General features: G+C 37.9%; 1 protein-coding gene across 2 annotated transcripts in view; it reads right to left on the bottom strand.

Annotated features, from left to right (window-relative positions):
- VAV3 (vav guanine nucleotide exchange factor 3) overlaps positions 1 to 22,085 on the bottom strand; it is a 147,447-nt gene that overhangs the window by 99,534 nt on the left and 25,828 nt on the right. For both annotated transcript variants that reach the window (XM_064719563.1, XM_064719564.1), the window contains exon 2: positions 19,680 to 19,796. In XM_064719563.1, the coding sequence (XP_064575633.1) occupies positions 19,680 to 19,796 (117 nt within the window). The remainder of the gene's footprint in view (positions 1 to 19,679; positions 19,797 to 22,085) is intronic.

Below are 22,085 nucleotides of genomic sequence, written 5' to 3'. Positions count from 1 at the left end.
TAATTCATCACTAACTTTTGAACCAAAAGACCTCTAGGAACTGCTACATTTCAACTTTACTTGGTTAACAGATAAAAAGAAAAAACCCCCAAACATTAAGCCAGACAACTCCAGGATGATTACACAGCTGCTGATCTAATGAGCATATTATTCTAAGTAAAGCGTGTTCATAAGCTAAATTGAACATTTTCTCTCCATCTGCCTTCTTTGGGTACCGTGTTAGTAGTCTGTGTTGCTTCAGGTTAGTTTTAATCAAACCACAAGCCTCTAGGGAATGAGAAAGGAGGAGGGCTTTTCCCAAAGTCAAAATGAATGAAAACTCCTTAAAATGAAAGGGGGGGGGGGAGAAGATTTAAAAAAAAAAAAGAGAGAAGAAAAAACCTGACCTAAAAGCAAACCTTTGTTTTACATACTAGCATCTCTAACACATCCCTTAAAAACAAAACAAACCCCAAATTTCAAATGCCAGCTCTGCAAATACGCCTCTACTAAATACTGTTGTGGCATGCACTGAAGTGTCAAAGCCATACAGAACAAAGATCTGAAAGACAATTTACAGCCTTGGCACCTGCACCAACACCTCCTTAGGAACAGGACAGACTGCAGACCTCCAGCAGGTAGAAATGTCATCATCTGTGTTTCATTACACACAGCTTCACATTCCTGATCTTCACCTCATTCAGACATTGAAATCCAGGCTTTAGGTGTAGAGCACTGATAGGTGCAATCCAAAGGAAAGGCACAAATTTACTTTCCACTGGGGTCATCACCAGCTGTGGGATGCTGCCAGTTTTCTCACTGACATCACCTTCAGTCATCCTGATTCCGGCTCTCTCATTGTCCATGTCCATTCTTCCATTTCCACTGAACCACACCCCAAGGAAACACACCTGAGGACTACTTCATCCCTCCTTCCCATCAATGCTCAGCACTGGCAGGAGAGCAGTAAGGAAAATAGACCAACTGTCCCGGGGAATCTTGGCAGAGAAATTCACAACCCCGAGCCAAGTCTTTGTGACTGACAGGAGCCTGCCAGCAGCCGTGAAAGAAAGGTTTGAAACCAGGTGCCAAATGCTTTCATGCAGAGGCAGCAAGGGTACGATTGCTGTAAAAGCTGGTTTTGGCAGTCATGCACGTTTCCTCTGAGCCCCAGCTGCGAGAGGAGAGCTCAGAGGTGCTGTTGTGCCGCAGGGAAAAGCCTGGCTGGCTCTGGGCATGCAGACCTTCATACCCTACACGCAGTGCCCTAGGGGAGTCTCATCTTCCATGCATTCTCCCTAGTGTTAGTGTCTCCACAATAAAGTGGCAGCAAAGTTCCTCCATTGTAAAAAAAAAAAAAAAAAAAAAAAAAAAAAAAAAAAAGAAGCAAAGACAAAAAGCCTCCTGGGTGTTGCCGATCTGTTAGTAGATAAGATAAATACAGAGATGCAAACCGCTGGGACTTCAAAAGCCCCAGGGAATCAACAGCTACAGAACATGCAACTTTTTCTCCCAAGCCTTCTAAGAAGGAGAGAGGCCAGACGGGCAGTTTGGAACCAGGAAGGCAGGCAAAGCTCCTAGAACACTATTTTTACAAACCACTCAAAGATATGAGATGAGGACAGATGGCCTTATGTCCAAAAGGACGGGTTGATGCCAAGAATGTTTACCCTCTTTTGCACACTCGACATTTTACTCCTTTTATCAGAAGCAATGATTCTGGTCATGCAAACTCTGGAACTAGAACAATGGGGCTGGCTGACAGAACTGCACATGAGAATCCTAAACATTAAAGGAGGAAAAAGCAAAACCAAATGCTCTCTGGGAATCAGTAAAACTCAATATCATGTTATTAGAACTATAATGAGCAAGTCTTGACTAATCTATATCCAATAATAGACACAAATGTATATATAGTCTTAAAAGCTGTGTTTAAAACACCATTTTTCAAAGTTTAGGTCCCTGATGAGGCTACACTTACTAGTCCAAAAGCAAGAAAGGTTCCCTAGATGGCTCTGTTCTTACAGGGAAATGAAAAGGGTTTAAATTGCACAAGCAGCACCGTCCTGCTCATCCCTTGGTTCATTTTGTCCGCAATGCCAAGAGACTCCCTAACGCAAGCACAGAGGGAAGGAGTTTGAGCAGCTGCTTCCTGTCTGCAGCTCGTGGTTTTGATTCTTTGAATACCTTCAGCCCTCACCATGCCTTCTGGGGTGTTAAGTTTGAGGCTGGTTTTTTTGGCTGGGTTTGATTTTTTTTTTCTTTTTCTTTTTTTTTTTTTTTAAGATCTTGCTTAAAGAATGATAACCTGTAAGCATTGCTGTGTTATCAACACTGCAACTCACATCAAAAGTGCAGACTGCCTCAGAGCTCTTCTAAACGTGGAATTGGAGCTTTCTGGTGCATGAACTACATTTCAGGTTTTGTGTGAAGGGCAAAAGAACACAAAAAGATATTCCTAGGACAGTACAGCAAAACCTATCTATTAAGTCATTCCAGTTCCCTTCAGAATAAACACTACAGGATAACCTAGACTCAGAAACAGCTGTATTCAGCTTCAAACTGTATTCAGCTTTGATCAAGTGCTTGTTTTCAATGCTTTTTGAACACTTACTGATGATATCATAATTTTTTACCATATTTTATATAGGTCATAACAGTAATCAATCATGAAAGAAATGGGTTTTTTTCCTGCATTTTAAACAGAATATTTTAATACCATTTCTTTTTCTACCTAAATGTAAGCATTCCATTTAAAATCCCTAACGACTGAACAGGGAGATTATCAAAGGTGTTCAGACTTGGATAAGTGGGGACATGTGGGGTTTTTTAAATATGAAAGGACAGAAATCAGTGTTGTGTGTTTTCCAAACTTACATTTCTTTTGCCCCTGCCCTTTGACAGACTTCAGATGACTGTTTTTATGTTTCGAAAAGAACAAGCAAATTTTCTAAACTGAAACCGCCAGTTTGTACCCTCTGTATATACATTTTGGGTGTTTGTGACCTTGGATGTTTAAAATTGGCATACAGATATTTTAGAAGGAAAATAGTGCTTACATATTCATTATTGATTGCACCTCCAATACTGTTTTAGGTATGCATCCTGCAGTTTAAATGGCATGTGGTTCCCTCACTCCCACTGTGTTATTTCACTTTAATATTTAAACAGATTATTTGTCAATTTTGACCCTTTCAAGAACAATACTCAGAGGAGGCTGTGTAATGGCATTTTTCTTCTTCTTTTGTGCTAAAAGGAGAGGAAGAGCTTTTCTTCCTGTCTTGGGTGAACCAGTCACTGCCACACTTCTCCCTTTTCTGAGTTTACTTTAACCATTGACTACACAAATTTAACTGGTGTGCAGCTTTGCTTAGTGGTATCAAGTCATACCCGAACCATGCATTTGAATTTACTCCAGTACATAATCAATGAAGATAGGAATATTTAGTAGGCATAATTACAGACTGTATATCTCCTTATCCTCTGCAAGAAAAAAACCTTCTCTGTTAGAGCGCAAAGGGAAGTGAGCTGTTCTCTTTTGCTGCAGTTGCCCTCAGCTCGCTCACGGTGGCTCACAAAAGCCCACAGCACTCTTTAAGGCCTCACACTCTTAGGAGATCTCTCTACCAGAAGAGACAAGGGATTAGATCAGCCCAACAGAAAAGCACCTGCCTCCAACACTACAAAAATATACACAGTAAACAGGATGGCATAACTCTGACATTTCACTCTCTTCCACTCATTTTAAAAGTCATCAGATTTGATAACGGGATTTAAAAAAATTAAAACTTGGGAGGACATGCTGCAACGGAAGTGGCATTGTCAGCTTCTATTATTGAAACTTGGTAAGAGCCATGGTTTGCTTTTCTCCCTAATCATATGTTCACTTAGATTTTAAAAAAAAAACAAAAAAAACCACTAAGTACAGTTGCAGTAGTGGAAGAAAATATGCAGAAAAACACATTCCCATCATGTCTGTACCCAATTCTCCTTGAGCTGGATCCTTATACTGAAAAATACAAAATGAATGAGAGAAACTAACTTGCTATTTTTATTTTTTACTGTCTAATTATGGTCTTATTACTAACAACATGCAGCAGCTTGCAGGCTGTATTATCTATATGCTACATTTCCAAAATGCCACTGTAGAACTAAAGAGAGAGTGGGATTGATTCATTTCTTTTTTAATGGTTTTAAAAATGCTCTTCTGTAGCTTTCACTTGTCTGGATCTTGAAAAGAACATTTTGAGTTCTTAAAGTCTGTGATGGGGATCATAGTATCTATTTTAGATGTAGATACTGTGGTAAATAAGAGCATACCAGGAGATAACCTATTATTCACCACATAGTCATATTTACTATTAAGATGTCTCTTGGAATTTCACCAGCTCTGCTGACTACAGAAACTTTTGTCCTCTACTTTGTGCTCTTCACCCACTGTTCTAACCCAACTTTATGGTCATGTCATAAACTACATGTGAGAAATGGCAGGCAGAGATGGAGGAAGGGACAGATTTCTTAGCATGTTATTCTGAAAGGCAGGTAAGGTCCACTGCTTATTTCCCAGCTCTGCTGCTTCAAGAGGCAATCTGCCACAGTAGAGGCCGTAATCTCTGACATTAATATTGCCTCTTGAAGCACACAGCATTGTACCTACCTTTTGCTCTAGGTTTTATATTTCTAGGTTATACAAGTTTTGCTCTAGGGTTCATAGACATTTCCAAATATTTATTGTGGAATTGTGCTTCAATACATTTGTGAAAGGGCGCGGGGCAGAACACATCCCAGATTGGCAACAAATCAAAAAGCTTCATCTAAGACCAACTTCAGTCATCACTATTTATGATAAAAACACCAGTAGAACATATGAGTACAATGAAATTCTTGACATGAATTTAGTTGGGGATTTCAATCCAATACACTGAGACCAAACCAAGCCCAGTATCCCAAGCATTATTAGTCCTGCTCCAGTCAATCTCAGCAGCAGCCTACAGTGAGCAAATGCAAGAGCCAAATGCAGGCAAGCAGATGCACCTAGAAAACACACCAGAAAAGGTCATGCTTTGTGAAAAACAAAGGCTCTCACATCATTTGTAGTCAATGCAGAAAGGCATTTTGGGGAGATAAAATTCAGAAAAAATACATTTCAGTTAAGCAATGTTGCATGAGTGGTTTTATCAAACACACAACATGAAAGATAAATCTTGTCCAATACCAACATTCTCCTAGCATTTTGTCGTAGATTTATGGTCTCAATGAAAGCCACTACTTGTGCAAGTGTTTCATTTTTATGGGTCAATTATCGTGGGGGGAATTTCAAATTGAAAGCTGCAATTCATATCCAGCAGTAATCTGAATTACACCTCTACCTTCTTTTTTTACATCAAACTTCAAACCTAAAACCAGGGTCAAAATGTATACAGGCTGATGAACATTAAATTGAGTGAAACAGCCTCAATGCTGGTTTTTTTAAAAGCTGTTCACCATTACAGCTTGTAATTTTATCCAACACTACCTGTAATGTTTCTTAAAATTATGTTCCTCCACATATCTACCTTTTTACTTGTCAGGCACTCATTTCACTGCTCATAGGTATTTTCAACAGCACAAAAATTCCCTTACTGCATTCATACCAAAAATAGTAGCAATGAAACAGCATCAAAACCAGCTTAACTGAGGCAGATGCATGAAATATAATCTTCAGACAACAGCAAAGTCAGAAGCTATGGAGAGATAGAAGTTTCAGGAAATAAGAGCAATGTCAACTGGAGAAAGATATAAGTTGAAGGAGAGAGAACGAGGCACTAGAGGAAGATGAAAAATATAATTCAAAAGACTTAATGGAGTCAGCTTCTGAAGGGGTTTGAGATTACAGAAACATCACCTCAAAAAGTAGAAAACAAGGTAAGGAAACTGAAACAAAACCTGTAAAGCAAATGAAACAAAATGAAAACAAGGAAAATAAGAGTTTCCTGCATGGTAATATGTTAAAGAGATGATCCATGTTTTCCACCAAAAGGAACAAAAATATCAACATAGAAACTTTGCAAGCTGCATTAACACTGTTGGCTCGTTGCTGTAGCTGAGGTACCACAGGCAGAGCACACACAGCAGAGACTTTGTGAGGTGTCTGGATGAGGACAAGACACAGTCTAGATTTAGCTTTTTGAAACTTTAAATTACTGCTGTTCAAGGATAATACAGCCATAAAAAAACCACCCTCATTCAATAATTTTACACTTAGCCTATGGAGAAATGCCCTTAAGAGCTGCAAATAACAAATGATAATTATTGATTTTATATTAAGATGAAGGCCTAGTTGTTGGTCAAAAATACATGTTACATACATAACAAACAGGCCAGGCTACTGCTGGACAAGTTTAAGTTTTCAGTGGATTTTTGATTACTGATGTACTCTGGTTTCTCACTGTCTGTGACACTCAGAACGCCCACCACACATCTTCAGAACAACTACTGCAGCTCATTAAGATCCAACAGAGCAGGCAAGGAAAATAGCTTCTGATTATGAAAACAACTCTGCCTTGCTAGTTCAGGGCTCCTCTGTCTATGAGAAGCTGCACAGAAAGGGCACTTTTTTCCCTTAAGACTCTAGTCTGCCAGGTGAACCAAGATGGATCAGTTTTAAGCCATCATAAGGTCTGAGGCACCTGTCAGATGGACTCTTTCCTGCCGGCCAAACAGCTCTGAAACCAAGGTACAAGGTCACACCACAAAGTGCTTGAGAGCGCTGACTTGGCTTTTAACACTTTACCTTACACTATGAAACAAATTTATTGAATTCCCCTTCATAGAGTTCTACACTTGCAAACAAGCAAAGAAGCAGTCATTACTCTGGTACCATACCTACCAAAGTAACCAATTTCACTGCCTGAGCAAACTGTTTTCAGTGTGCACACAAAGAGCAGAACAAGAGTTCATGTTAGTAAATTTACATTTAGAAGCTTCATATTTTTCTTTGTATTAGAGGACTGATCTTTTTTTCCACATAATCTCATGAATTAGCATAGAAAGCTGCTCAGTTTCTCCATGAGCCTATATTATTTTTACTTGACAAAATATACTTTCTCCCAAATGCTTCTGAAAACAACTGCCTCTAAAACAGCATCTGTATGCATTTTCCATTTCTGGGCAACCAGTTGGAAAATAACTCAGCTTTTTAGGTTTGCATTCTCAATAGAGTAGTGCAATAAAGCATCTTTTATGACTCCCAGAAAAATACATCTAAGGAGAAAAAAAGCCTATGCTCAGTAACTTGTGCCCACTTTCCTAAAGGAGACATCTTTTCATTAAGTCATAGCCGGAAACATCCTGACAACATTTCCTGTTGGTTTATTTGCACATACTCCATCTACATCAACAGTAGGTGAAGACCTGTCTTTGAGACCTTTCTATGCCTCAGACAGCTCAGACTGCCAGCACTACCCTGAGTCTCTGCTCTGCAAACACACACAAGCAGAAATGCCCTATAAAAGCATGAACACACCATAGAGCACACTGCACTTCCCTGCCTTGCCTGGCATTTTTTGGGTCAGCCCAGAGCTGTGTTTTGGCACAAGACTCTTGCTGTTTTCTATGTAGCATTTACTCTGCAAAGTAAATGCCTGCTTATCTTGATCAGCTTCTGGAGTTCATAATCCAGGCTTCTAAAAAACAAAATTGCTATTGCTCAAATATTTTTTACTACCTTGTTTTTTCTGACACAAGTCCTGTTTTCTGGATTCAAACACCCCAAGGAGTTTTTAGCCACATTTGTGAGTACTGATTTGGTAAGAAATAGAAAGTCATGCCCTCCTCTCAATGTTCTTTATTTCAGTTTTAAGTGAGGAATCAGTTAACTTCATCTTAGAATCTGATAAATGAGCTCTGAGACATTCAGGAAAAGTAAATCCGGTACAGGTACGTGTCAGATTTCTTCAGACATTCCAGCAGTTCATATATGCATATATTGATCCAAATACATTACAGAACAATAGATGAAGTATAGACAGTTATATGAATAATCTTGCCTAAACACTTGTCTGTTGCATTACAAACTGACTACTGCTTAATGTCAACTTTCTTCAAGAAAATATGGTTCTAAATAAAATATACAGCTTAGTTAAAACCTCCTTTCAACAGTTTACAAATAAATGACAATATCTTATAGCTTGTAAATCCTAAAGCAATTTTACTGAACTGCTGTCAAAATTCTAAGTTCCTCCTCACAAGTTCATCTTGTTGGGGGGGGTTCTGCTTAGACCAAGGAAATAAAACTTCATCAAAATATCAGTGCTAAAAACTCTTTTTTTTCCTGAGTTTTGGTGATGCAAGACAACAAAGACTGTTCTCACTGTACAGTGAGAACATAGAAAAATATGCTCTGAATAAAATGCAAGAGGAAGCCAATAAAACCAAACTGAATACTACTACTTTAGAAAAGAAAAATTAAGGAAGAGACTCTCATATTCAGGTTCTAAAAAACTGCAGGAATTTCAACAGAGCCATAGTTCTCCTCTGATGAGTAGGATGTACTACTCTGCTATGCAAAAAAAATCTGAAGATGTATTTAAAAAGCACAGGAATAATAAGACCAGTCTTGTAGCAAAACCAAGAGACAAAACAAAACTCCAGCAAGAAACCCGGAATGGATGAATGGAAAAGGCCCAAGAAGAACTGCAGGATGGGGACATAGAGCAGACTGTAGGGCAGAGTGGTGAGAAAGGCAAAGAATGCAAAGGAGACAAGGCAGCGATGAAGAGTAAATAGTAACTAACCACAGAAAATTAGTTTAAACATTAAGTGATGAAAGCCTAAGTAGGAATGATCAGACTGAATTCTTTGGGTGTCAGGCAAGGGTGAGCACAGGGCAGCACCAAGAGGCAAGCATGGAAGAAGGAAAGCAGCAGTTCTGCTGCCCAGAGCTTGTGGCCAGAGCATTCTGCTGCTTGCTGTGTTATGGCTTTGTTAAGTCTGAAAGTGGCACCTTTTTCTAGTATTTAGCAGACTGTTCAAGACACAGTCTTGGATTAGTCACTTCCACAAGAGAAACAGGCAGAAGCAATTACCTAAAAGCCCCACAATTTGAATAGAAACATTCTCATACACTCCCATTTAACTCTGTATCCAGCATCAGCATGGTTAATCTAATTAATAATACACACAAAGCAAAATTTAAAATCAGTTTAGTTGTGACTCCTACAGATTCCAAATTCATGCCACCCAATTGTGGGTGGCAAACCTTCATCAAAAAAACCCCCAAAACCTAAATGTCAATTACCTTGCAAAAGTTCAAAAATCAAAGTACATGTTATGCTCAAGTTGCTAGCATTCAAATTCTCTTACTACGTTTGGCTAGATGCTTGCAAGATGTAAGAAAACTACTCTTCCCTGTGGTCTGAAAAAGAGATTAACTCATATTCCAATTTGTTTGGTTTTATAAGAAAATGTTCATGGAAAGGGAGACAGCATTGAGAATTTTATATCAGATGTCTGGTCTAGAACTCACTTTTTCTATGATGAAATAACATGATAAAATTTGATCGTAATATTAATATAAATAAAAATATTTATCCTAATTTAAAGCAACTTTGTACTAATTTGGCCAGGAAAAACCTGTTTGTTTTCTAATATGGTGTGATCATGCTTTTAACAAACATGTTTTTGCAACTGAGAGAAACCATCTTATATCCATCTTCCAAGTTAGCATATATAAAAATGCAGACCTCACCACTTTGAAAACAGTGACATTTCTAATCAGGTGGTTTAAGGACTTTCATTAACTTCAGTGAGTTAATTAAACTTCAAGATTCCTAATGAAGCTTGTCTACTAATACCCAGATTGCTTCTCACAGATCACAGACTGTGTCCAACCACTATTTAAGGTACCCAGATTGTCTCAACTTTCCTTTTAGTTAGCTGAAAAAGTCTAAGGGAGGTCCTCCCCAAATCAAAACACTAAAATTCAGTCTCAGAATAAACCCAGAACTACATCACTCAACAATATTTAGTAAAGCAAATAAGTTCTACAAGAGGCTGCCATATACACAAGTGCTTAAATCTCAACAGATGTTTATGTACATATATATAGTACTTTTCAAACAAGCTGGTGGTGACCAAAAGATATGATAAACTCAGAAGAAATTGCAACAGCCAAGTAAACAGTCTTAAAAATGCGCACAGCTATTCTTGGCTAGCCACTTGTTTCAAACAGCCATTAATTTATTATTTATTATCTAAGTGAGGAAAGCATTTGAAAGAAAACTTGAAGGTAAAATAGATATTAAGAAATTGGGTCCTACTCCTTGTTCTGCTGTTTTTGAAGGCATGAATACATCACAGAGGATCACTCCACTGCATGGCAACTCCAACCCTTTATCAGGACTTTGATAGTGATAGTATTTAGACAAGTTAAGTCAACTGTCTGGACAGGGCTGCCACAAGCTTAGCACTGTGTCCCTTCCTCATGCCATGTTTTATTCTCCAAGGCTTCTGTCACCTCCTAGTTATCTCCCTCAGCCCAGACAGAACTCCCAAGGTATGTTCAGGTACAGCAGTCAGAGGGCACACAGCTGGGGCTATGCCTCATACCACTCACAAAGATCATTCTATTTTTGTCTGTCACTGGAGGAGAAAACAGCTACATTATGCCCTACTGAGTCACTGTGCAATCAACAGCATCTCTTTAAACTGCTGTGAGTTTTGGACAACAGTGAAGGCTGAATGGGAATTAGTGTAAAACTCCCCAACCCACCGGTGACCTACATTCAATTTTTTGCTCTACTCTAATTCAAGAGCACAGGCAGTAAACCCTCCCTCAAGTAGTTTACATATTTTGGTCAAAAAATTGATTACATAGTACACTGAATTATACAGCTCGTATCAGTTAGCCACTGCAGGAAACACACATCATGTCCTTCTACAATGTCACTGATGGAGTTTTGCTCCAATTAGTTCTACTTGAAAAACACCTTAAACCTTCCAGCAACTTAAAGCTGACTTGGGGAATAAATTTTACTTATGTGAAGTAGGCCTCAGTTGGCTTTTCCAAAGTAATTCTGTGAAGTGTTCCTTACATGTTCCCAGAACAAAATGGGATCCAGTTGAAGACATAAATGCAACCTACTCAAACTTATATACAGCTCTAATTTGGCAATTTTATCATAATAAAGTTAAAATTTGTGTATGAAAATACGCTCAGAATAGTACATTCCAAAAACTCAAGCAATATCATTTTTCAGCCCCTTCAGCATGGTGCTGCATTACACAGTCTAACTATTGCCTAAGGCTCTTCACAGGCTGGTCTAGAGACCCATGCAGGCATATCAGAGTTTTAAACTCTAACTGGATGAATACTAAGGCCTTATTTACTTGTAGAGGTTAGCAGTAGCTAAAGGCTGCCATTTAATTTCACTTTTCCTAATAGTTTTATTTGCCAGTACTTTTATTTCCTCTGTAATAGTACTTTCTACTTAGCAACTGTCATTATTTACAACTGTTTCTAAACACATTGCCAAGTTTATCAGCTAATAGATTCATTATAAAATTTTGCACTGAATGATTTAGTTGTTGAATGGTTGGTTTGGAAATTAAGTCCTCAGTGTTCAACTACCAATGTTTCACTTTTAAAATCTCATGGAGGCATGAAAACACTTAACAACTTCTTTAATAGAACTTTTCTAAATAAATCTCATTTCATACATCAAAGTTTCATAAACATCTAAGACTCAAAACCTATGATCCCACATTTCTGCTATAATACATTTTGAAAAGAAGAAAAAGCCATTTCCCTACATGTTTCGGCGTTTACAGAGAAAGATGCATTAATTTTCTCAGCAAGATAGTCTTTGTGATCTCATCTTACAATGTAAGCTTTTTGGATTTACAGATAAATAAATTGCAATACACTCTTCTGACATTTTTCCATTACCCAGCTATTCAAGATGCTTTCCAAAGGCATGTGCTGTTGACATTTATTCATATCAATTATTGTGTCAGAATTAAGAACCAGAGAACACAATTCTTGATCAGCAAACACTTCTCCAGCTTTGCCATCACCTCCAACAGTTTGCAAACATTTCTCATTAACTCGTACCTATTTCCTTTTTATGAAATACTCAAACTGTGTTTCCTGCTGCAAACCATTCACTGCCGCTTTCACTTTCTACTGAAGCTGGACAGAAAAAGCAGTGAATGAATTTGCAAGCAGTCTAACAACCAGAGCATGCCTCAGGTTGAACAAACCCTGAGCTTTTTATACTTACCAAGAAACAAGGTGCAACTACTGGACTTTGCACTCAAGTGCACTCCTGCTTTCCACAGACCTCCCAATCATACAAAGCTGAAGGCAGTCCCCTCCTTGCCTGCAGGAAGAGGGGAAGCTCAGCAGACTGAGAAATCCTGGCCTGCCTGGCTTTCCCCCAGCATAGGAACACTTCCCAAGTGTGGCCCAGGATATCAGGAGCAGCTTCTCTTGAAGAATGCTCCTCATGCCTAGCTCTTCAGAGGAAATAACATTGGCTAGGTGATGGTTTAAACCACATGCCCCTAGCTGCCAATTTGTGCCTCTGAGGGGGAGTCCAAGATTAGCCCAATCACTCTGGTGGAGGTTCAGCACAGATGCCCTTCAATCATCTTTGAAACCCATGATATAGAAGAGATGGAGGGAAGAAAGGCAGAAGGGAGAGAGGATGGTTAGAAGGCATCTTTCAGTACCACAAATCATTCCAATGGAAAAAAAAAAAGGAGGCAAAAAACCAAATTTAGCAATTTTACTTAGTAACTCTAAATTCTTGCTTCTAGAACAGAGTAATAAAAGTAATAAAATTCATTACTTTATAAAAAACTACGCATAATAATATATCAAGGTAATTGAACTACTGTTGTCTTCATTAACAAATACAATGAAAGACATTTGGCAAGCAACATGGGGATTGATAAATATTTCAAGTTTTTCAGTTTTCAACACCATTTTCATTTGTTTGCACTTCCCTGCCTCCTTCTCTTCAATTTTGTCAAGATACAGTCAGCTAAGATGCAAAGTGAACTGCAGGAAGCAATAAGAAAAGCTGGGAAGAGTGCAAAACTCTGTATTCTAGATAATCCACAGTGCTGCTTGGGTCAGCTTTTGCTCAGACAAAAGGCCAGGCACAGAGGAACCACACTGAACATTAGGAAAGAACAGTTTACAAGCACCATAGTCATTAAGCTAAGCTTGGTATAACCAAACCCCTTCATGGATAAACCAAAAAGAAACTGAATACATTTTATTTCGATCCTGCACAAAATCATTTCCTATTTTAAATGGGGTGTCCACTTTACTACTGCTTTTGAATAAGGATCCTACTATATCTTGCACAGTACCTTATTTCAAGACAAAAAACGTTTCCTACCCTTCTTTGGCAGTGAACAATTTCACTATCACAGCATAAAATACATACACAAACCTCTTCAAAGTTGATATGAACTTCCTCTACAAATCACTCATTTATTACCTTCTGGTTTTATTTGTAGTTCATATTATTGTTATTTAGACCAGTATTTGTAAATTCAGGAAGTCTGGGTTTAGATGCCAGTTTCACCACCCTCTGGTTACTGAAATGCTTGTATTACAAGCACTACAAAGAATTAATAAAGTTTAAAAACATCTGTATAAACAAATGTGTGAGAAGATTTAAGTCTTCAAACCTGTTAAAGCTACTCATGCTTCAACCCTCCTCTTTCTCTTTGACCTCAACAGGAAACATACACTACCAGAATTCAATGTTATAAGTTCAGCGTCCTCAAGATAGGTCAATCAGACACAGATAACATTTGGTGGTCTGAAGAACAAGAAATAAGGTGGTCTTAAGAACAAAGAAATTAGCACAGAAACTCAGCTTTATTCTCTCATATTAGCAGTTTCTTGTTAACCTTGGCTTTGTAACTGATAACATTTGCTGAAAACTAACATGACCACATTATAGAACAGAAATATCCCAAACACTCTTTTGGATGAGAATTTTTCATTAATGATCAAATATTTGTGCTGCATTCAATGCTTTGTTATATGGTCAAACCCAAACATTATTGTTAACATTTTCATCAATTGGAAGTCAACAATGTAACTTTAAAAGCTGTGACAGACCCAAAAGAAATTAATAAAACGCCATTTTGAAAGACCAGCGAGGTGACAGTCCACCAGTATTCTAGAACAGAAACATGCAAGACCATAATCCAGAAATATTCTGGCCTAAATACACATGCTCATGCAGAAGCTATAAGTTCTTGCTAATGCTATTAGGCTTATTGAAGATAAATGCCTAGACATTTGCAGACTACCTGGCACTGATCACTGCAACCAAGTGTTACAATTAATGACACTAAATTTATATAGCATTGGTAACAGTCTCCCTGGTTACACTATGGCAAACCATTTCTGCAAGTTTTCAGGGACATTTCAGTAATGTGGCTCATGAGCTATACCATGACTCACCCCACTTTTTCACCCACCTCAGTGCTTTGCCCAAAACCATGATTTATGTTCTTTGGGGCTGGAAGTGATTTTTTTTTTTACCATTTGAAGGATGATTTTAGGGAGTCTACTAAGTGCTTGACTTTTATTTTTTTTTATTTCTACACAAACAGCAGTGGTAACTAACAAAAAAGGTCCCTACATAGCAAGCAATTCAGCAGTTTTGCAACAGGCTAGTATCTTCTTGTACATTTTGTCTAAAGCATCTCCATGGAGAAGAAAGCTGAAACCTGTCCCTTTCTTCTGTTTCTTCCTTCCTCCCCACATAGAAGTACATCTTGGAGAAGTTCAAGTGTCATTTATCCCAAACCAGTCCATCTCACTGAAATGCTACACTGAAAACAAGCTAGCTTCTTGAGCAAACCACTAAGAATTTTTTTGGAGTTTATCTTACAACTGAAAGAGCTCAGACAGTGAAGATACAGAGCTCTGCATTTAATGATAGGCTTGTCTTTATCAGTTCAATCTCTTCATTTTAGTATCTTCACAAAAATATACTATGTTTTGGCATGTTCTGCAGTTTTAATACAACTCTATGAGCATGAAGTGATCATCTTTTGCTCTATTATTCCACTGATTAAACTCAACAAACAAAACATGAAACAACTGCAGATAATCAGAACTATTTCACTTTTACATAAGATTTTTTAGACACTTTTCCTGGAAGGATGTCTAATTTTTATAATAACAGTTGCTTTTTGTTGTGTTGTTTTTGGTGTGTGTATTTCACGCACATCTGTCCAATCTTCCTGGAATCCATTAAACCTGAGGGAATTCTAACACACTAGGATTCTCAACTTCAGCATGACTTTCTCCTGCATCACTGCCCAGATTTCCTTTGCAGTAAGGGAGCGACTGAAATGATCAACTACGTGACTGGAGTATATGCAACTCAATATTTTCACTGCAGTTGCTTGTTTTCACATAAAGCAGCCTTTTAAGTGTCAGAGTAAGCTACACTAGGCATTTTTATATGCTTTTAAACAATTAGGTACTTATTTCATTGGTGGCACTTGATATTTGAGCTCCTTGTTTGTCTTTTTAAAATCACAATTGAATATTGTACATTATTTCTAGATATCTAATGCAGTATCCCTACAAGGGGGATTTCTATGTTTATATTAGATCACTTATATCATGAAAACACCTCATGCTCAGCTACACATTCTTTAGGAAATTTAAAAGCACAGCACACAAAGGGTGTTTTTCTGACACTTGCTGGACACCATTTTCCCCCACAGGAACCCAAACACAGCTCTCTGAATCCAGGGAGCATCTGTTGACATCAACAGAACTAATCCTCAGATTCCCATTTCTGCAAGACATTAGTTACAAACTTCCTTCAGAGAATAGGGATAGCAACAATTTGTTGTGGTGCAGCAAGCAACAAAGGCTGCTGCTGGAGGAGCGTGCAGGGCTCAGAGCTGAAAGAACAAGTACCAACAGTGTTTGCCTATTCTGGCACACAGGTAGAAAGGAAGAACCTGACAGCCCTGAGGTAGTGAAAAATGACTCTCCAGCATGGAATTCAGAATGAAAACACTGTCTGGCACCTCCAGTGTGTGGGAGAGCATTTCATGCTCTGTCAGGAACTTAATGCAACAACACTGAAATTTACTGATAGAAAGGTGAATGAGTGGGAATGGGTGAATACCACAAAACTCCAAGAAAACCAAGCTATATATAGTTTTTAAAAGCACGATTTAAAGAACCTTCCTACTCCTGTGTAATGTAGCCCCTCTTTTTTCACCCACTGTCTAAAAATAAGAAACTGGGCTGTTATATTTTAAAGATATGAAAACTCTAATCTTGTAACAGCTAATATCAATATTCATACAGAATGTACATTAAAAACACATGAGGTTACCTTCTTGCTATTTTCTTACCCTATTCTTTAGCTATTTACATGTTGCTGCTTCAGCTTCACCTCTGATTCCCGTTCACTCCACATACACCCTTCTTTTTCTCTAATCAGTAAGAGATCAAAGTCTCTGAAAAGTGGAGCACAAAGTTCAAGTCAAATTTCCATACACTATGTCAAAGCATCTGGAAACAGCTCATTTACCTCTAACTACTAAGTGCAAGCTTCACCATTACAACATTTTGTAACCAGTATTTCAAAAAGGCTGTTAAAAGTCTTGTGACTATATTGGCAGGATACAGCTGCTACTTCTGCAATGCTCAGGGTTTGCCTGCCATTTTAAAGAGTTGAAAAATATCAGAATATTAAAAAAAAAAAAAAATTGGTCGCCCTAATCAGGTCTCTCACCTTATTTCTCCCCTTCAACCTTACTTCCTTGAAGGCACATTGTTCATTTACAGCTGACACATGGCTGTTGTTCCCTCCACTAGCATGTTTAAATAGTCACTAAAGTCTTCATACTAAACAAAACATCCCATCTTAAGATAATAAATTCAATCACAATTTCTTTATAAACTAAACTGAAACATTTAAAAGTCCCAGATAAGGGTTACAGAGACACTTCAGTAACAGTTTATTTATATCTCACCAGAACTAAGACATCTGAAGAGAGATTCTAGTACATTGAAATGCATAAAAAGTAATACACATGCTCATCACATCACTTATTTGAGCAAGAATTTAGAAAACAGTAGTTTAAAATCATACTCCTCTCTTTGTTTACACCTGTAATCATTTTAAGATCATTCATATTTTGCACACATTTAGAGAGAGCAGTTTAAAGAACTTTTTTAGAAATGGCAGGATGACTTGCTTGCAGTAGCAGGAAAAATCTGCAGCACTATCTTTTTGGCTTTTTGCATACATACAATGTCTGTTCAAGGAAGCTGGACATGTACAGCTGTATCACAGTTGTTATTCACAGGAAAATATAATGAAGGGGAAAGTTCAAAGCCAAGTGAAAAGCCAAGAACAACTTGAAAAAGATACACTTTCCTATTCTTACCACTGTTACTAACACTCAGAATTTCCCAAGTAGTAAATACATTATTAGATATGGAATTGAAATCCCATGCCACTTGAAGATATTTTCTGCTTACTGTACAAACAATACACTTAAAGGAACACAAATAACTCAGCACACCTCTTCTTTACTTGCAATTTTATTAATTTAATGCAGTTACCATTTTTCCTTCCACTTCCATAGATGGCCTGAAACTCACAGCCCCTTTCAGAAGGTCACTATGTACTCATTTGCCCAGGCTATCAAACATACAGCTCAGCCCTTCTGAACTCTGCCTATGCCAAGCTCCACTTGTGCATGGCAAGTTTCCACACAAGCACCCGGTGGGAGCAACTCAGCAGCTGAGCCATCAGGCACCTGAAAGCTGCTCAACAACCATGGCAAGGGCTGCACAGCCCTGTTCAACCCAGCATCTCCACCTCTGCTCGAGCAGCTGCTCCCACGCACAGAGCTCATCTCATGAGAGAATCCCACACAGCAGCACCTGACCTCAAATTTGTCACTGCAGTTTCACCTGATAGCTTTCCAAGAAAGGTGACCTAGACTGGACAAGTCATTGCTTGGATGCATTACAAGTGGAAAACAAGTTCCAGGCATAATTAGTCTATTTGTGCTATACGGAGGACACAAACAGTAAAAAAATCCATGTCTCAACATTCCAATTGACTTTGGGGAGAGCAATTAAATAACATGGATGAAATACAGTTGGTTTTTTTTAAACCAGTTATTTCTATTTAAGTAAAGTCATATTCCAAAATAAATTCTGTTAAAATTACATATCAACAGTACCAGAAACATTTTTGGGTTAAATTCCCCATTAATTCAGAAACTGTTTTTGCTGAGTATTCAATGATGCAGCAAGAACAATTTGCACTGTAAAACCTTTTTTTAAAACTAGACTGTATTAAAAACAGGATATCTTTACATGGCACAAAATGAGAAACTTTCAGCAAGCAATTTTAACATGCAATAGGAAAAAAATTCCTTAGGCATAGGTATCAAAGGTTGAATCAAGCTTTGAGAAATGACGTAAATACCTTAAATAGGACACGGCTAGTGCACACGAAACAATAAAATCCAACAATTTTCAACTCTTCTGCTACTTGCACAATCAAAACAATAACAAATCTCATTTTTAATGAGCCAAATTTGTACAAAAGGACTATATTTTAAAGAAAAGCTTTGTCTTAAATATGATTTGTGAAGACAAGACATTTAGCAAAACTGAACAGGTGCAATTATCAGGTTATCTAATTTAATGCTCAAAAGACTTAAAATCAGACAGAAGACTGAGAAAAATAAGTAGCTATTTAGGTTAATGATAATCACAGACCCATTTCAAACAATCACATTGCAGCCCTGATTCATTCTTGCACTCTTACATCACCTTTACCTCTATGTCTACTTATAAAAAGAAAAGTTTATAAAATTCAGATAGTAAAATTATGATCTCTTTTAAAAAGCAATAATGCTAAAGATAACACTAAATTTGAATAAATAACTATTTTTAGTGCTACTTCAGATTATTTTTAGACATTTTCCTGTGAAATTAGGTAATGATACTATGACTCAAAAGCAGAAACTGAAGTTGAACTAAACATGTTGGCAATGACAGATCAAACATATGTAGGAGGCTGAACAACAGACTGGAAAAAGCTTTACATGTAGAATAAGTAGTCAGACTTACAGAATATACTGTAAATATACTTTGTAAATATGAACAGTCACATTAACCTATCATAGCTGTGTCTTGAGCTTTACAGCAGGTTAGGAAAAAAAAAACAAGTAACCACCAAAAACTAATTGTACAAGGGCAAATTCTCTGGGTGAATTTCAAGCACCCGAGACTACAGAAACATGTTCTGTGCCACCACATGGGCTCACAATGTACAGGCCCAGAGTTTCTGAATCCACGCAATTTATGCCCAAGTGATTTCACCAGGCAGCACTCACCCACAGCTTTTCTTCTTCCATTTCATTTCCCTTTAACTCAGCATCTTTGAAACCATTTATCTTGGCTTTTCACATGCTCAGAACTTTCTTGCCAAGTATTTTTCCCTGCCCTTTTTTAGCCCCTCCAATACAAACCTACTTTTTCTGCTTTTGTAATTCTTCTCCACTATTTTTTCATAACTAATGCTCGTCCATTATTCACAACTTTTATATCACAGCTACCAAAAAAAGTATTGTCTGTGCAAGCAGCAGAACAAAGGTGTTACTTGGGATACAATCAAGAGCATCCTTACCTTTCCAAAATCTCTCACGTCAAACAAATCAAATGCTTCAAAAAGTTCACTTTTCTTCATTCCAAAGATTTCACAACATGCCGAAAGAAAAGTCCTTATATTCTTCAAGCAGAGAAACTAGGGGAAAGAAAACAGAAATGCCAAGTGTCAAGTGTGTAAATTAGCAGTATACATGCTCACTTTGGTCCCAAACACACAGTAATATTTATTAATACATTTAGTTCTAAGTGAGCACTTCCTCTATGCTGTGATCCTCCATTGGTCTTAATTCTGCCATAAACTGAATTCTCTCCAGATTCTTAATTAACCAAATTCTGAGTAGACACTTTGTGAACAGGAACTATTTTCCCTCTTTTTACATAAACAAAAAGATGTGACAATGTGCTGCTAGATACATAATAATCTAAAGACAGGCTTACTTTTCAGCTCCCTACGGACAGCAAAGAACGAAACAAATAAGTTAGCTTAAAAAAAGTATATTAATATGCTAGAGTTATTATTCATGTATAAATCAATCATTTCATCTGTTAAATTCTAGCTTGAATGTTTAAGGAATGCATGTGCACTGTTTTCACACACTAAAGACTTTATGAATACATATTCTCCATCTGGCATAGAAGAGCAGATGAAGTTTGCAGTGAAGTCATTTAAATTTAGCAGACATTTAAGATGCTCAGACCACCTTGAATTCCATACTGAATCAAAGGCAATTTCCCTCTAAGTTATCCACATGCATCAATGATCACCTGAGTCTGAAAAAGAATAAAGCCTCTGCCACAATGATCTCCTTAAAAGGCTTTTAATGCATTTTCCTGTGGATTGTTTTGTTTGCCAGACCTTACCAGGCCAAAAGACAGTAACTGTCAAGAGCATCAGTAACTTCAGAGGGATAGCTAAAAAGGGTAATATGCACTCTTGATAACAATTAGCTCCATGAGGTGTTAGCACCTTGTGAGGACATCAGCTTCCTAAAGATACTGCTGTAGTCTTATGAACCACAGCTAAAATCAAATACAATATTTATAAGCAGCAGCATTTCAAAGGACCCTGCACCACGCTTTGAATATGCATTTTAAAAGTACTGACACAGCAACTCAGTATTACAGAGTTCTGCATGTTTTAGCAGATTCATGAGGATCACTCACATTAGGATGGATTATAGAATTGCTATATATTACATCTTCCTGTTTTGATCAAAGCAGTATTTTTGATATTGAGTGTCACAGCTGTACCAATTCAACAGGCAGCCCTACTTCACATCTTACAGAGCTACCCAGTGAGACACAGGAACAGAGGAGCACCTGATAGACCAGATTTACAGCAAGGGCACACATTTGAAAGCACTGATCAACAAGAGATGCTGCAAGAGCAGACAGCTCCAGTCAATGGCCATGGACATCAGGGCAGTCAACAAACTCCTCATAAAGCAACTCCTCAGAAACCATTCCTGTGCAACCCAAAGCTGCCAGGAGAGCACCTGTGACTGACCAGGGCCTCACCAACATTAAGCATTCCCAGCTGTGCTGGGTGGACCTGCACCTTTTTCTCCCCTTTCCAAGAGCCTCTCCAGCACGCACCTCCCAGCTCTCACGAGGCAGTCATTGCTGGGCTACACACTGAGCTGCCCAAGGACAACGCTGTGTTTATGCCAGACTGCTTTTATGCCAAGTGCAATTTTAAGAATTAGTCGAGCTTGCTTAGTCAATGTGGCAAGCTTATCTGGTTTTGCAGTGATTATAATTTTGAAGTCAAAATTGCAAGGTTAGAAGGCCAACAGATGTTCAACATAAGTGCTTCCTCCTCCATCACATAGGCAGAAAATGAGCTGGTCTTTAAAATGAGGTTTAAAAGCAAGATGGCACATACCAAGTTATTATTGTTTTCTGCTGTATTTTTCCCCATATTTTTTATTATTTTTCTTAAAAGCTATCCATGGCCACTAGGTTTGCCCAATGCACAATACTGATTCAACTTGAATACCCATCTATTTCATTACATCAAAACTCTCAAAAATTTTCCAGTGATTCCCACTGGAAAATTCAGCTGCCTTTTTGAAACCTAAGTTTTGATCTTATATTAGTTAGTGCTGAAGTCTCCCAGTGCAAAGAAAGCTTACAGCTGCATTAAATTGTTTACCTCTAAAGGGAACAAGAAGTTAAGGGAGAGACAGGAGCTGTCATGGGCCTAAAATCCGACCTAGATTTGCTAAAGAGCATTTTAGTGAGTTGCATTTAGCTTCTTAATATAGCTAAAAGAACCATTTAAGGGATCAGCAGTTTTTCACAAACAAGATGTCCTCTTCCTTCAGCAAAACCGCTCCAACTGTTCTTACCAGACATCTCCTACAATGAATGATAAATATGGCAGCATTTTTCCAACAAGATTTATTAATTGCCTCTAAATTTA

This window comes from Zonotrichia leucophrys, chromosome 8, assembly GCF_028769735.1.
Source record: "Zonotrichia leucophrys gambelii isolate GWCS_2022_RI chromosome 8, RI_Zleu_2.0, whole genome shotgun sequence".
Lineage (NCBI taxonomy): Eukaryota > Metazoa > Chordata > Aves > Passeriformes > Passerellidae > Zonotrichia > Zonotrichia leucophrys.
This window is presented reverse-complemented; position numbering and strand designations above follow the sequence as displayed.